The sequence below is a fragment of the Parasteatoda tepidariorum genome, chromosome 12 (assembly GCF_982258835.1).
Source record: "Parasteatoda tepidariorum strain Cologne lab strain chromosome 12, Ptep-v5.0, whole genome shotgun sequence".
Taxonomy (NCBI): domain Eukaryota; kingdom Metazoa; phylum Arthropoda; class Arachnida; order Araneae; family Theridiidae; genus Parasteatoda; species Parasteatoda tepidariorum.
Window position 1 is genome coordinate 50,223,679 of NC_141766.1, and position 15,103 is coordinate 50,238,781.

Below are 15,103 nucleotides of genomic sequence, written 5' to 3' on the forward strand. Positions count from 1 at the left end.
CTGAAATCACAGAAGTTTAAAAGATACTTCGCTCTAGAGATTAAGTTTTTTTTCTTCATTTCTTGAAAGAACATCATAATTTTTAAAGAACATGATAAAAACTCTTTATATTTTGATAAAATATGACTGCGAGTGGGGATTTTGTGACAAATTCGAATATTCGGAAAACCATGAAATGGGGGGGGGGGGAATTCCATTATAAAAATAAAAATTTTCGGAACCTAAATCCATGACTTTCCATGATTATTTTTGAAAAATAGTTAAAATCATGACATTTCATGACAAATTTTGCTCAATACCGAAATTCATGACTTTCCATGATTTTTCATGACTTTCCAGGTGTGTGGATACCCTGTAGAGTGTAATTCATTTGAAAGATTCAATGGTGACATAAAAAATTGGAAAAAAATGCAAAAAATTGACAAATCTAACAAAAAGCATTTAATTTAAATTATGCATAGTATTAATATATAATAACCATAATAATATTATGCTTGGGGAAATGTTTCCACAAGAGCACAGATGGTTGATCAAATAAAACAGGGGTCTCCAAACTACGGCCCGAGGGCCACATCCGGCCCGCGGAGAGCTAGCATACTTGAAAACTCCTTTTAGAGAACATATTTTTTATAGCGAATTAAATTTAGTTTACTGAAGTGTTCTAATTTTATGTTGAATAATTATTAATATGACATCTACATTTATATGGTCATGGGCTAACTACTCAAAACATTGTTGTAGGCTTATTGTTATTGTTTTTGTGATAAGTTGGATAAAGAAACACGGAATTGTAATGAGTAAAGACATGTATAATATGCAGAAAATTTAACTTCAGTATATAATAACTAACAAATTATTGAAATGAATCCAACTAACATTTTATACATTTTAAATAAAAACATAACTTATAACAAGCATAATGACATATGAAATACTAATGAGATTTATGTAATTGAGATTTTCCACTGACAATAGTTTGTAGTTGTGGACTAATTTTACTTGTACCAATTATTAAAAGAGATTTAAGATGCTCATCAGTTAATTTAGATCTGTTAACATTTTTTGTGTACTTCATTTTGGAGAAGGTCTTCTCACACAAATAAGTAGTACCAAAAACAGAAAACAGCCCACGAGCAAATTTATGCAAATTATCAAATTGTGTCAGTGGAAGACTCTTATAAAATTCCAACAAAGATGAGTTTTGATATTTGTTCTTAATTATATCACTGCACTGTAGATCAATTATTTCCATTTGAAGTTCCGGGGCTAGGGTTACAATGTCAGTATCAAAAGGATTCTGAAAAATCTTAATTTGATTCGCAATGGCATCCAAGTCCGAGAAACGAGTATCAAAATTTATTTTCAAAGCACACAAAGTTTCGATTGCAAAATCGATAGGAAACTCAGTCTCAGTGGTGTGGCTGAATATTTCACATGTTTCAAAATGTGAAAAACATTTACTTTGTAGTTGTGATTGAAACAGTATCAATTTCTTCCGGAATGATTTGATATTAGTGTATAAATCAGGAAGATGCTGGTTTTCTCCTTGCAATCTCAAATTCAGTTCGTTCACATGTTTTGTCAAATCAACATAGAATGCTAACTTCCACAGCCATGCATTGTTTTGTAATTCAGTAAGAGGGCGATGCTTTTCATTTAAAAAAATTTCGATCACTGCTCGAAGTTCAAAAAAGCGCTGAAGGACTTTCCCACAACTAAGCCAACGTACGGCAGTATGATAAGGTAAGTCATTTTCTCCAATCTCTGCAATAAATTGTCGGTGATTCAGCCCAAAAGATCTGATAAAATTAACAGTTGATATGACTGGTTTCAGAACTTCAGACATATCCAAACATTTTCCGCACAAAGACTGTTGATGAATGATATAATGTAAGACTAATGGTTTTGAACCACCGTCATATTCTACAGCCTTTGACACAAGAGCGACCACTCCTTTATCCTTCCCACTCGTGTTTTTGCCTCCATCAGTTGTAATACATTTCAAGTTTTTCCATCGAAGGTTCTTTTGATTAATGGCCATTTCAACTCCTTTAAAAATATCTGTACCAGTAGTTGTGCCATGAATACTATACATATCAAGAAGTTCTTCATGCACTTCATAGCTTTTATCTACTCCTCGAATACAAATCAACACCTGAGCAGTATCTGACACATCCGTTGACTCATCCAAGGCCAAAGAAAACCACTCAACGTGTCCATTTTTGTCGAACAGTTGACAGGATATATTTTCAGCGATGTTTTCTACCCTTCGAGCCACAGTGTTTGCTGGCATACTGACAGTTTTTAATAAATTTACCTTTTCAGCGCACATTTCTTCGGCTACTGCAATTATGTATTCTTTGATCATTTCTCCATCAGTGAATGGTTTTCCACGTTTTGCAATTTCAAGAGCCACACGAAAGCTGGCACGAGTTGCAGCCTTCTTATTCAGTTTTGAGTTTTGTAAATGAAGATTGCTGCGATTTCAATCCGCGCTTCATAGCTTCGAATTTTTCTGTCCGCAAACTTCCTGTATATTTTGAGTAATTTTGAAAATTTTTTGCTTCATAATGACGTTTAATGTTATATTCTTTGAGAATGGCTATGCTTTCATTGCAAATCAAACATAGCGCCTTGTTACTGGACTCAATTACGAAATACTGAATGTTCCACTGATCTCTGAATTTTCTGCATTCTCTATCAATTTTTCGCTTCTTTTCCATACTACTAAATCACACACAAAAGCAACAATTCAAATCAAAATACTGTTACAAAGATGTCTTAAACTTAAACACGCACAAACACGTTTTAAGGAGGTACGCACTATTTTATTTCACAACAGTGTCATAGGAACTGACTTGTGGTTGTGCCACTAGCCTTCTTATATATTCCAATTACTGCCATCTAGAAGTGAGTGGAAGACACCAGAACTTTCGCGAACCAACGAGATTATTCTCTACGGGCTATTAGCACCATCTGTTAGCGATAGAAGGTACTACCTATTTCCGCTTGTGTCCACCAGATGTCGTGTCACGTTACTCCTCATGGCTCGTACTCTACGACTAATCTAGAAATTACAGATAATGACAGGAAAATTATAATATGCATTGCTGCCGTTTTGCGGACTTTAGTCCGATTTGCAGCCTTTTTTAAACATTGCGTACTTTTTCGGACTTTTTTTTCATCAGTGGACTATTTCACTTTTTACCACCGGCAACAATGATAATATGGTTTTGGCCCTCGGAACTTACTGGAGTAATCAGTATGGCCCTAAGGCTGGAAAGTTTGGAGTCCCCTGAAATAAAACATAGCACAGTAACAATACATTATTACAGACATATGAAGAAAGGTTTCTACTTTCAGTATATTTTATTTTGGCTCTTTATACACATCATTCTTTTGTTCTTGCTATAAATTTCTTTTCCCCTAGCACTTCAGTGGATTTAAATTTGAACTTCTTTTTAAGGATCCAAGATAGGATAAGGCAAGGATTGGACAGATTGTTGATCAAATAAAACATAGCACAGTAACAATACATTATTACAGACATACGAAGAAAGGTTTCTACTTTCAGTCTATTTTATTTTGGCTCTTTATACACATCATTCTTTTGTTCTTGCTATAAATTTCTTTTCCCCTAGCACTTCTGTGGATTTAAATTTGAACTTCTTCTTAAGGATCCAAGATAGGACAAGGCTCTTTCTTCAAGTTTTATCAAACTGGCCCTAGAAATTGCTATCACTCTTTATCCATCATCTTTTATTTTTTGTTTAAAAAAAATTGTAATAAATTTTTCAGAAATCAAGTTGATGACATTTATACAATAACTGACTCTACAATCAGGAGAATTTTAGAAACCACAACAAAGTTTAGTGCAGGTTTTTTACATCTGATTACTACAGTACAAATTCAGTGACAAGAGCATGAGCAGGGTTTATGAGCAGGAACATGAACACAAATAACAAGGCTTGGTAATTCATATCGACAACTGTAAAACAGATAGGAGTATGACAGTTCATTGTATCACCTAGATAACACTTCCTAAGATTCGAAGTTCTAAATTATTTCTTCACTACGAGTTTTCACAGAGTACTAAGTTCAATGTCCATGATTAAAATATCAGATGTCTTTTCTTAGCAGACTCTGGCAGAGCAGAGGGAGTAACAAGACCAGCTATTATAGCAAATATTCATCCACTCTAGCTTATGCAAGTAGCATAAACTCTCCTCATATCTAAGAGGGAAATGTGTGAGAGAGAAAGAGTCAAGAAATACCTGGCTTTTATCCACAACTTAATTTTCATATACTTGATGCCAACAACTAATGAATATGAATCATTAGAACTTATTTAAAAATAATTCTACACAAAATTTTAATAATTATTTATTATTTTTATTATTTTATTTAATAAAAGTTTAAAAAAATTAAATTGCAAAGTGCACACATTTTATAGATTGCAATTTTATGTGGCCAAAATAGAAAATCTGAGTAAATCAGCCAAATAGTTCCCAAAAATCGAATTTTAAACACTGGAGACTCCTTTGAGAATATTAGAGTGAAACTTAAATCAATGATTTTTCCCTCCTCAACCCTTGTTTGTTAAATGGTTTATTGAGTCATAAATTTCTTGATAAGAGATCTTTCCTGAAAAATGCAGAACTCCTATTTAATGTAAGACAAAAGGTTTGTCTACTGTAAACTTGTTTTCCTTCTTTAGTAATACTTTTAGAGAGAGAACTTTAACCTCAAGGGAAGTTAACCTAAGATTATATAATTTTAAAAACCTATAAATGTATTTTTCAAACAAACAATATTTCATGTCATTATAAAACCGGCGTTGAACAGTCAAACCAATTCTGGTTTTACACATATCATGTTCAACTCCCCAGCCTTGTAATTTTGAAACCAATCTAGAAGACAAGGGAGCTCCTAGATCAAATTCTGGGACCAACTAGCCTTCGTGGAGGAATTTTTGATAGAACTAACCAGCATTTGCCTTACATAAAGAGAAAAAACCACTAAAACGATCCACTGTTAGTCTAATGGCAAGAGGATTCAAACTCCTGATTCATCTATCACTGAGGATACTTATGTCAGCACTGGGGTCGGTGCAACCCACATGAACTAGGTATTAAAAGAATGCGAGATGAAAGTTATTAAAGTAAAATATTTCTTTGATTTATCGAATACATAAAAAAAAATCTAAATTTAAAAGTTTACTTACCAAGAATGATCGGTCTTGGTCAGAGAAATTTGACACTAAAAAAAATTAAAAATAATGTTAGAGGTTAGAAGTAATCAGAGAACAAATATTGCAGAATTCAAATAAAATTTAAAGACAAGGTTCAGGGTGCAAAGAATAAGAACCATGCAGAATAACTTTTGATCTAATGATAAAATCTTCATGATCATGGACTCAATAGTACCAGAGTGTGACCTCAAGCATCTAATTAATTTATGTAAACAATATTTTAAGTCATGAATACAAACAAAAAAATCAAATACTTATTTTCTCTGAGTAAATATACCTTTTTTAACGGATTTGAATTTCCGACCTCCACAATATTGGGATGAGACACAATCTGGGAAATATGCTCCCAATAGTTCAGTCAGGAGAACATTACAAAGTTTGGTCCCCTTAATGTTAATTTTATTTTTGCATATGTTGCCGTACCTCTAAGGCTAAGAAAACGAACAACAAAATTTGAAAATTAAAAAATTTGAATTGAATTAATTTAAAATTCCGTTCAAATTAATCAAAATCAATTAAAAATTTTGAATTGAGTTCATTTAAAAAATTTAAACGAAATTGTTTGAATAGCTCCTAAGAAATTGGATTTTAAATATATGACTTATTTAAAATTCAATTTTGCAAGTTTTTAGGAATTTTTTGACCAGTTTTGCATTTTTACATATAAAATTACATTCGTTAAAATGATGTAAAAATTTATGAGCTTCACATTTTTTCGATTCGCTTAATTAATTTTGGAGATATGACAAAATTTGCAAAAAGTAAAATTAATATCACGGGACCAAATTTTGGACCACTTTCTTGACCAAACTATTGTAACCATACTTCCCAAATTGCAACTACCCCTTGCCTTATATCTTGAGGGTTAGAAATCCAAATTCATCTAATAAAAGATATATTTATTCAAAAAAAGTACATTTTTGTATCTGATTTTGTAACTTAAAAATATCTTTAACACAAATAAGCATATTTGAGGTCATGAACTCAAACTATTAAATTCAAGTTTTTTTTTTTTTTTGCATATTGTAAATTAGAAATAATATCAATAATATGCGGAGTTACACTGTCAAATGGTATTTATGATTGATTTTTGTATGAATGCTTAAAAATTGTTCCTTTATAATGACATGAATGTGATGACTTTTATGAGAAAATATGCTCAAATAATATATAAAATATGATCATATGAAATATATAATATGAAAGTATGATCAAATAATATACAAAAAAAACAATTAGAATTTTAACAAGTTAACAGAAACTGACTAATATAACTTACAATCAGATTTGCCACTGCTGAATTCCGAGCTTTGAGTTTTTTCCAACTTTTCAAAATTATAATCACTCTGAAAATGAAAAAGTGATGTGTGAAACAATATGATTTTATTTAAATATAAAATTGCGGAACCCAAAATATATTTTATAATGGTATTAAGAGACATGTTTTTATTCAAAAACATACCAGATAGCCAAGACCACTGTCTCGCTCAGAACGAGATGCTAAGCCATACCCAGGTTTTGGCACATTACGAAGAGATGAAACAACTAAATATATAACAAACATGAATAAATTAGCCTTACAAAAGCATATTTAACATGATTATTTTATAAACTATTGTGAAATTAGTATGGAACAGTATTCCTTTCTGTAATAGAGACAATCTGGTAACAAATTGGCCAACAATTGGAACAGTGCTAGACTTAAAAGAATTAAAACATAATACATTTTTCTAAAGTACAATTAATTCAAAATGAAGTTAAGCAACTGTCTAACGATTTTCAGGGGCTTATGATTGAATCAATCCAATTATAATTTGAATAACCTAGACAAACCATCACTATTCTGTAGCGCTTGTATTAATTTTAAAAAACAAGAATGATACAGAAGTGGTTGTTCTTTTTTTTAAAGTTAAACTTATTTTCATCAACAAAAAAAAATAATAATAATAATTTTAAAAAAGTTTGTTTCAATTTTGCATGCAAGGCTAATATAAATCTGCTGCACCTGCCACAGTGTCGAAGTAGTGCTGCTACGGAAAAAATAGCTGTAGAAGATTGATTAGCAGACATGGAAATGCCATGAAAAAAAAATTTGTAATGAATAAGAGTTCTTGAAAGCTTCTCTTTATCTCCATCATCCACAAACCTTTCGCATAATTACAAGTTTAAATAATAAGTTAGTATTAATTATAAATTAGTTTAAATTAAAGAAATAACTTTTCGACATACCATTATAATTAGGCATAGTGCCAACAAGTCTGCCAGTAGAAGAACGAAAGCTTGACTTTTGATCAAATTCTTCATCATCCCATGGCCTAGGATGATCGGAATCTCTAGATGGAGCTATAATAAATTACAAACACTATTAATTTTATTTTATTTCTTAAAGTAAATAAATTTAAAAGTAAAATATCAAGGACATAAGCAAATAGTTTTTTTGGGAGGCAATGTCTTATATAAATGAGTTTACATAAAGGTTAGTTTGAAACATGATATAAAGATTGTATTTAATGCAAGCAAAATAAAAAATTAAAATTTTTTTTCTACAAATAATAGAATGCAACTCCGGAAATAGAAGCTCTTCAAGAAAAAAAATACAATGATGAAAAAATTCTTCACTTAAAACAAATAAAAATAACCTTGGATTAAAGAGCATTTACTATAATCAATTGCAAATCAAGGTAAGATGCAAAATTGAAAGTATATATTTTTTTGAAAAAGGCTTATTTGAAGATGTCATTATTTAAGGAAAAAAATATAAAGAATCTTATGTCTATATTTATATTATTTTTTAATCTTTCTTAGAAAAAAAATGTGTGATAATTAATTCCTTAAAAGCTAAATGTCTTATGAGTAAAAATCAAGAGGGAAATAATCGGAATTTTAAATAAGACAGTAAGAAAAAACGTTTAAGGTTTCATATATGATAATAAATATAAATGAAACATTTTATTTTTAATTGTTAAAAAATAAGCTGAACAAAAAAGATTTTTCTAAAGTGTTTTTTTTAAATTTTATCAATAACAAAATTTTAAGAACAATGTGAGCAATATACCATTATTATATTACTAATCATAAACATTGAAATCTATTTATATAAAAACAATTTGCAAAAAAGAATTTTTTTTTGAAAAAAAAAAAAAAAAAAAAAAAAAAAGAAACTGAAAAAGAAATAACTATTTTAAATAGCTCAGATATGAAAGAAAATAATGCTGTGTGTTTACATTTCAGATAGAATAGAAAAGCTGCTTTTCCCATTAAAAATATAAAAAATATTATTAGTATTTACAAAGCAAACATATTGTTGGTGATTTTTTAAATCTGGATACATCTCAAAATGTTTGTTTACGAAAATGGACACAGTTCCAAATGTGTGTTCAGAAAGATGGACACAGGAAAAAATGCGTCTTTTAAGTTTTCAACCTAAATTTAACAACCAAACGAGGAATTACGTGTTTACTTTTAATTACTTATTTAAAACACTAAGCATAATCATTACAGGCAAAGTCCCAGAATAAAGCGGGCATGAAGTCTATTACAGACATAACTATTCAAAACATGTCTTTGCATTCAGAACTTTAAACAGTAAAGTGAGTTTTGAAACTAAATTTTACGACATAAATTTATTGCCCTTATCTTAAAAATATAGCCCCCATTGCAAAAACAACTGTTGATTTTTAAAGTCTTTTAAAAAAGTACTAATTTAATAACATTTACCAAGTGACTTAAGCAAATGTACAATATCACATTTTGAATTTATTTGGATTTATTAGTTTATTATTAAAAAAAGAATACTCATAAAAGAAGTTTGAAAAACTGAATAAAATGTTAAGTCCATTTTCATGAACATGCATTTCGAGCTTGTAAACACACATTTCAAGCAGAGTACAGATTTAAAAACTCATCAACCATCTCGGTTTCAAGTTTATTTTTAAAAAAATGAACAGCTTTACTTATATCCAATTATACAGCAGTGAAAAAACTCTTAAAAAGTTTTAATAAAAATTATTAATTTATTAAACTATTTTAAAATTAATTATCAAAATAAATGTTATATTTTCTATGGAATTAAAGCTACAGTTTATCCATTTTGGTGCAATTATTTTCAATTTATTCAGGCTGTTAAACTTTATTCATATAAAGCACAAAGTTTCCTCCATTTTCATTATTATTTCATTGCATAGCTTATAAAATTAAAAACCTACATGCATTGACAGGATTATCATATCTCAGCCTAACAGGAGGTTCCTTGCTAGCAGAAGGGGTTCTTGAAGCATTCCGTGGATCTAAATGAAATTTTTTCCAAGCTTTAATTTTCTCTCTTTCTTTAACAGTTTTTAGGAAAACCTAAATTTAAAATATATAGATAGATAGATAGATAAATTTTAAATAAAAATTCAGAAAATATAGACTGTTTGAAGAAAGATAAGATAAAAAGATTTCTTTAGTTCTAAGCAGTTAAATAATTTAGAAACTTAAAATTATTTGGACAATATTTAGAAATCTGCTTATGCAATACTTTTAATAAATATTTATCTTCCATTAAATAAACCAGTTCATAGAAATAACCCTGATGCCAAAGTTTTAAAAAGTTACAATGCATCAAAGATAATACCTTTGACTTTTTATATTGATCTACAATAAAAGATGGCTTATTACTCAATTTGTTGTGCTCCATATTTTTTATATTTTATTTTTCTTACATATCTTAAGAAATATTGAAACTATATAATTTTCAATATTTTTAGTTTGAATAATTGCACCGGTATAATTGCAATACTTATTGACAAAACAAAAATAACATATATGGAAATACAACAGTTAAATTGAACAACATTGAATACAAAATTAAATATAAAATAACATTAATGTGTTTTACTAAAAAGAAATATTTAAAAGAAAACTGAAATTAAAATTATTTAGCCATCTTAATCACTGCAACGTTATGAACAGAGTATAACTAGTCACATAATATCTTACGAAAGTGCCACAACCATAGGTATCTTAACCTCTAAACTGTAGATAAAAAGTGTTAAGAACAGACCAGGGTCTGATCAACCTATTCGGGCTCTTAGCAAAAGGACTCACATTTCCGCAGCTCTTTGGAACAGGTGTTAGTGCCTACCCCCCTTTATGGTTCCATGATTGACAATTCCTAATTCAGGGTTGTATTGAAAGAAAAAAACTTTTAGATTAAATTTAAAAAAGAGAGCAACATGCAATGCTGAATTGGTTCAAAGCAATTACTTAAATATTTAAGTATGCTAATATTCTTATGTAACCTTAGGTATGCTAATTACTTCATATTTTAAAGTAATTAGACCATGAAGAACTAATAAAGACACCATTACAGTTGTTATAAAAAATTAAATTTAAATTGAATTCTCAAAACACTTTCACTAAATGTTATCTATTCTATGCCACATATAGAAACACCAAAGAAGAAAATACTAAGTAATCAAAAGCTATAGATACACTGACTCAGCCAAGAAATGTATTTGAAAATTAAAAAAAAAAACATTGTAAATAAAAAGTCTGTGAAATTTTAAATCATGAAAGATCTGATTACTATTGGCATGGAAAATAGATTTGAATACAACACATTAAACATTTATTGTAATGTATTCTATGTTAACAACAAAAAGTATCAAAAACAAACATTTGCGATCGGAATGCTGGAATGCGCCATCTGGGGAGAAGACCGGTTCCATGACTTGACCCTCCCCCTTCTTTTCTCAGTAGTATAGGGATGAACTACGATAATTTCCCCTTTTTTAATATTTTTCATATTTTTCCCTAATTTTTTTAATTTCTACGACGCTTTCTTTTGGAACTATGTTCAATGTAGTTTTTACTTCTATATAGTTTCCTTACTTAAAAGTTTTAATCTATTTCAACATCAAGACAGAAAGTAACATACTTCTTTCTCTTATGACTCTCCACACGTTAATGGTGAAAGCAAGTGTTGCCTTAGGTAGAGAGTTCTGCTTTACACCTACTGTAGCCCATTTTGATTGCCAATAATCAGAAATCAATATACAAATATTGATATATGTTCAGAAATCAATAGTTAAAGACAATTATTTGAAAGGTGGAAAAACAGTTCTGAAATCTTTTGTACATTCAGAAAAATATAGATTTTTACATTATGCTGCTATGTGTTTTTAAATTATTTTAAAAATTTTTCACAAAATTTAATTCTCTATAGCATCCTAGTAAATGTAGGCATCAAGAAAAAAATAAACAGCTGGCTGCTGGCCGCAAATATCAAAATACATAAATTATTGGATTAAACCTCAGCCAACTAGTAAAAATTAAAAAGAAAAATTCCTTAAACACCAGATCTTGCAATAAATAATTAGATTTTACATTATATAATGTTGAAGGAAATCAACTTTTACACACTTTTCCTATGCCAGTTGCAATTTTAGAAAGTTCTTCTTCTTCTTTTTTTAATTGAGGATCAACTTCATTACTAACAGTCTGTTCAAGTTCTAACTCTTCCTCCACATCTACACCTTTTGAGCTACCACTCCATCTTCTTATACGTTCTAAATAAGAAAAATAAACGTGAAACAATTGAACTAGTTTAATATGATAAATGCATAATTAAATTAACAAATATTTACTTACAACTATTTAGGCAAATGTAGGCATAAAATAAACACTATTAACATCTAGTGTCAAGATTATTTAAATTACTTGGTATACAGGAGTGAGAATTTAATGCAAATACAATTTTCATGACTTAACACTAAACAAGAAAAAAGCTTTTTAACTTATATTATATTAATTATAAAGCAATAGAAAAATACCATAGTAATCTAAAAATACATCTTTACATAAAAAAGGATTAAGCATTGAAATTCTTACACTATAAGATTCATTTACACTTTTAACATACACTTATAATAAATAACAAAATATCTTAATAAAAATTTTTATTTAGAAGAAACAATTCTATCATAAACATAAGATAAGAGATCACAGATTTCTAACGCATTAAAAATGCATACAAAAATAAATTAAAATTGAAAGTTATATCTTTTAAATTTATCCAATTATCAAATTTAGAATACTGCAACATTCTCCAGGATATTAAATAAGAAATAATGTCCACAATTACAACAGTAGAATTTTGCACCATTTTCTGGGATATTTACAAAGAAATAAAGTCTAGCTGATTGAAAATAAAATTTTATTACCATAATTTTAGGTATAATTGTCAATACTTTTCAACAATGAAAAACAAGAAGTGAGCTCATATGCTGATAATAAAATTGAACATCTTTTGATAATTAATGATAAATAGACATTCTTTAAAAGTGCAACCTTTAAGATGTTTAGTTGCTCAGAAACTACTCAACCAAATTAATAAAAATTTTGATGCTGTCTTTTAAAGTTGCATACTTTTAATAATGTAAAAATTTGAGTACCTTACAATTCAAAATTGTTTCAATCATGTAATTAAATGAAATAATAAAAATTAATAAATATGGTAATTTTTGGTAGAAAGGCCGCACTGTTGTATTAGTCGCACCTGAGAAAAACATTTAGCTAAGTAAGCATTTTAATTTAAACAAAGATAGTAGTGTAGTAAAACTTATCTTTATATCATCTTGAACCAAACTCTTGTAACATCAACAAAGACTATCAGAAATAGTGTTGATGTTTTAAAAGTCACGACAAAAAGTATGGAGATGCTGAATGTATAAAGCAGTAGAATACATAGCCAAAATTTTTAAGCATCTTCAAATATCTCAGTATTTGATATATCATTCATTCTTAATTTTCATTCATTAATTTTACCCTTTTTATTGTAGCACGCAGATTTTTTTTCCAATAATGTACTCATATATTTTGTTTTATTTTATAAGTACTTTAAGTTTTTCTTTAAAATAATACTCCTTCTAAATAATTGTCAAATAAGCTGAGAAGAATTTAGGAACATTTTGCTGTATTAAAATTACTCAGGGCAAAATGTCTTATTGGCTTGTATTAATTAAGTGCACATTTTTTTCAAAGAATGAACTCACAAATTATTTATTTATTGATTTTTTCTAATTCATTTGATCAGTGAAAAGTAAATATATATAAATGTAACACAAAACACTACAAGTTTTCAATTCTCTCATTGTGTGTCTCACAATTTTCATATGCAAGATAAAAGTATATCAAAATGTGTACAATCCGAGGTTCTGGAGAGGATGCATTTTCCCAGTCTATTTAACTGCACAATCCACTCTTATCCCGTACATGGTAGCATTTCAACTTTTCTGTGATGTTTAATTATTTATTCAAATCTGGAAAAACAGATAATGCTAGTTGATTATATTTCCACAAAATATACAAGCCTGTTTTGCAACTTTTTATGAGTTTTTTTTCTAAGTGGCGCTGTTTGTTGCTTAAAAACTGAAGCTGGGAATAAAAATAAATGATGAAAATATGAAACTGGCAATGAAATGCAAATTTGAAGCAAAGATTGCAAGGTAGAACTTTGCTTTTAGCTCTGCGTTTCAAAGTTTATGATATCGAACTTTATTTCTTATAAATGTTTTGTAAGTATGTTGCATAATTTCATTAGTACACAAGTTTTCTCTATGCATTTCATAAAACAAATTCTAATTTAGCCAAGATTGATTATCAAAGTTTTGCTTTTGTATGATAATTCTTCAATTTTCATTTTCGGACAATCTTTTTTATGATCTCATTCTATATTATAAAAAAACTTTTAGAAACATTTTTGGAAGATTTTAACTTTGAAATATATGTAGATATGAAATATGCATCAAAAATTATGCGATTTTGATAAGAAAAAAAAGCAACCAGAGGGCTAACATACTTTTTACAGAAATCATTAACACAAATTTTACTTATAATTCATCAAAGAGCTGTGATGGCTCAAGGGATAGAGCGTTTGCCATCCAATGAGGTGAACCAGGTTCGAATCCAAACGATGGTCTATAAGAATTTTATAACTGGCTTGCACCTGCCAAAGTGTTGAAACCAAAAATTGGGTCGGCTGTTCAACGACAGTAATAAAATAACAACCTGATGTTTCTACATATACTGAAACTTATTTTCGTAAATTCACCATAACATGTCACTTAACACATTATTCAATTATGATTAGCTACATTTATCACCAAATATTGTGATTATGATTTAATATAAGGACTAATCTAATAAAAGGACCTTATTTTATTTTATAACCATTGTTGAACAGCCAATCCAAATTTGAATTTATGACTACTAATGTTCACCTCCATAGCCTTGTAATTTTGAACCCAATCCAGAAGACAAGGGAGCTTCTGGATCAAGTATTAAGAGAAATTTGCCTTTGTGGAAGATTTTCTGATGAAACTAACCTGAATCTGCACTACATGGAGAGGAAAACCATGAGAATCTCCCATGGTTATCCTGACACCAAGGGGACTTTAACCCATGATCCATCTACCACTGAGGATATTTAACTTGAACAATAGGGTCGGTGAAAGTCGCGTGCAGAATCGGTATCGACCAGCCATTGCTGAGATTCAAACCCAGTTCATTTCATTGTAAGACAAAGGCTCTATCCCCTAAGCCACCATGGCAGTGTGATTTGTAGAGTCAGATGTTATCAGGATGTTTTTTTTCTTTTTCATCTTCCTTGCCTAGAAGACTTAATCAAAGGTGTAAAAATGATTACAATTCCGTGTATAATTATAATAAGTTACGTGAATTTGATTTTAGTACGAAATCTTCACATAAAAGTAGGAAGAAAAAACTTAAGAACCACAGATAATTTCTGATATAAAAAGTTTATGTGTTCAAAACTCAAATCTTGAAAAATCCTAAATAATTTATTAATCT

At 29.1% G+C, this 15,103-nt stretch overlaps 1 protein-coding gene across 2 annotated transcripts in view; it reads right to left on the reverse strand.

The window, feature by feature from the left end:
• The window catches only part of LOC107436893 (actin-binding LIM protein 2), a 79,822-nt gene that overhangs the window by 6,909 nt on the left and 57,810 nt on the right, over positions 1 to 15,103 (reverse strand). For both annotated transcript variants that reach the window (XM_087156172.1, XM_087156173.1), the window contains exons 13-18: positions 11,657 to 11,802; positions 9,457 to 9,598; positions 7,481 to 7,594; positions 6,714 to 6,796; positions 6,531 to 6,597; positions 5,225 to 5,259 (exon numbers count right to left, since the gene is read on the reverse strand). In XM_087156172.1, coding sequence (XP_087012298.1) covers positions 5,225 to 5,259; positions 6,531 to 6,597; positions 6,714 to 6,796; positions 7,481 to 7,594; positions 9,457 to 9,598; positions 11,657 to 11,802 — 587 coding nt within the window. The remainder of the gene's footprint in view (positions 1 to 5,224; positions 5,260 to 6,530; positions 6,598 to 6,713; positions 6,797 to 7,480; positions 7,595 to 9,456; positions 9,599 to 11,656; positions 11,803 to 15,103) is intronic.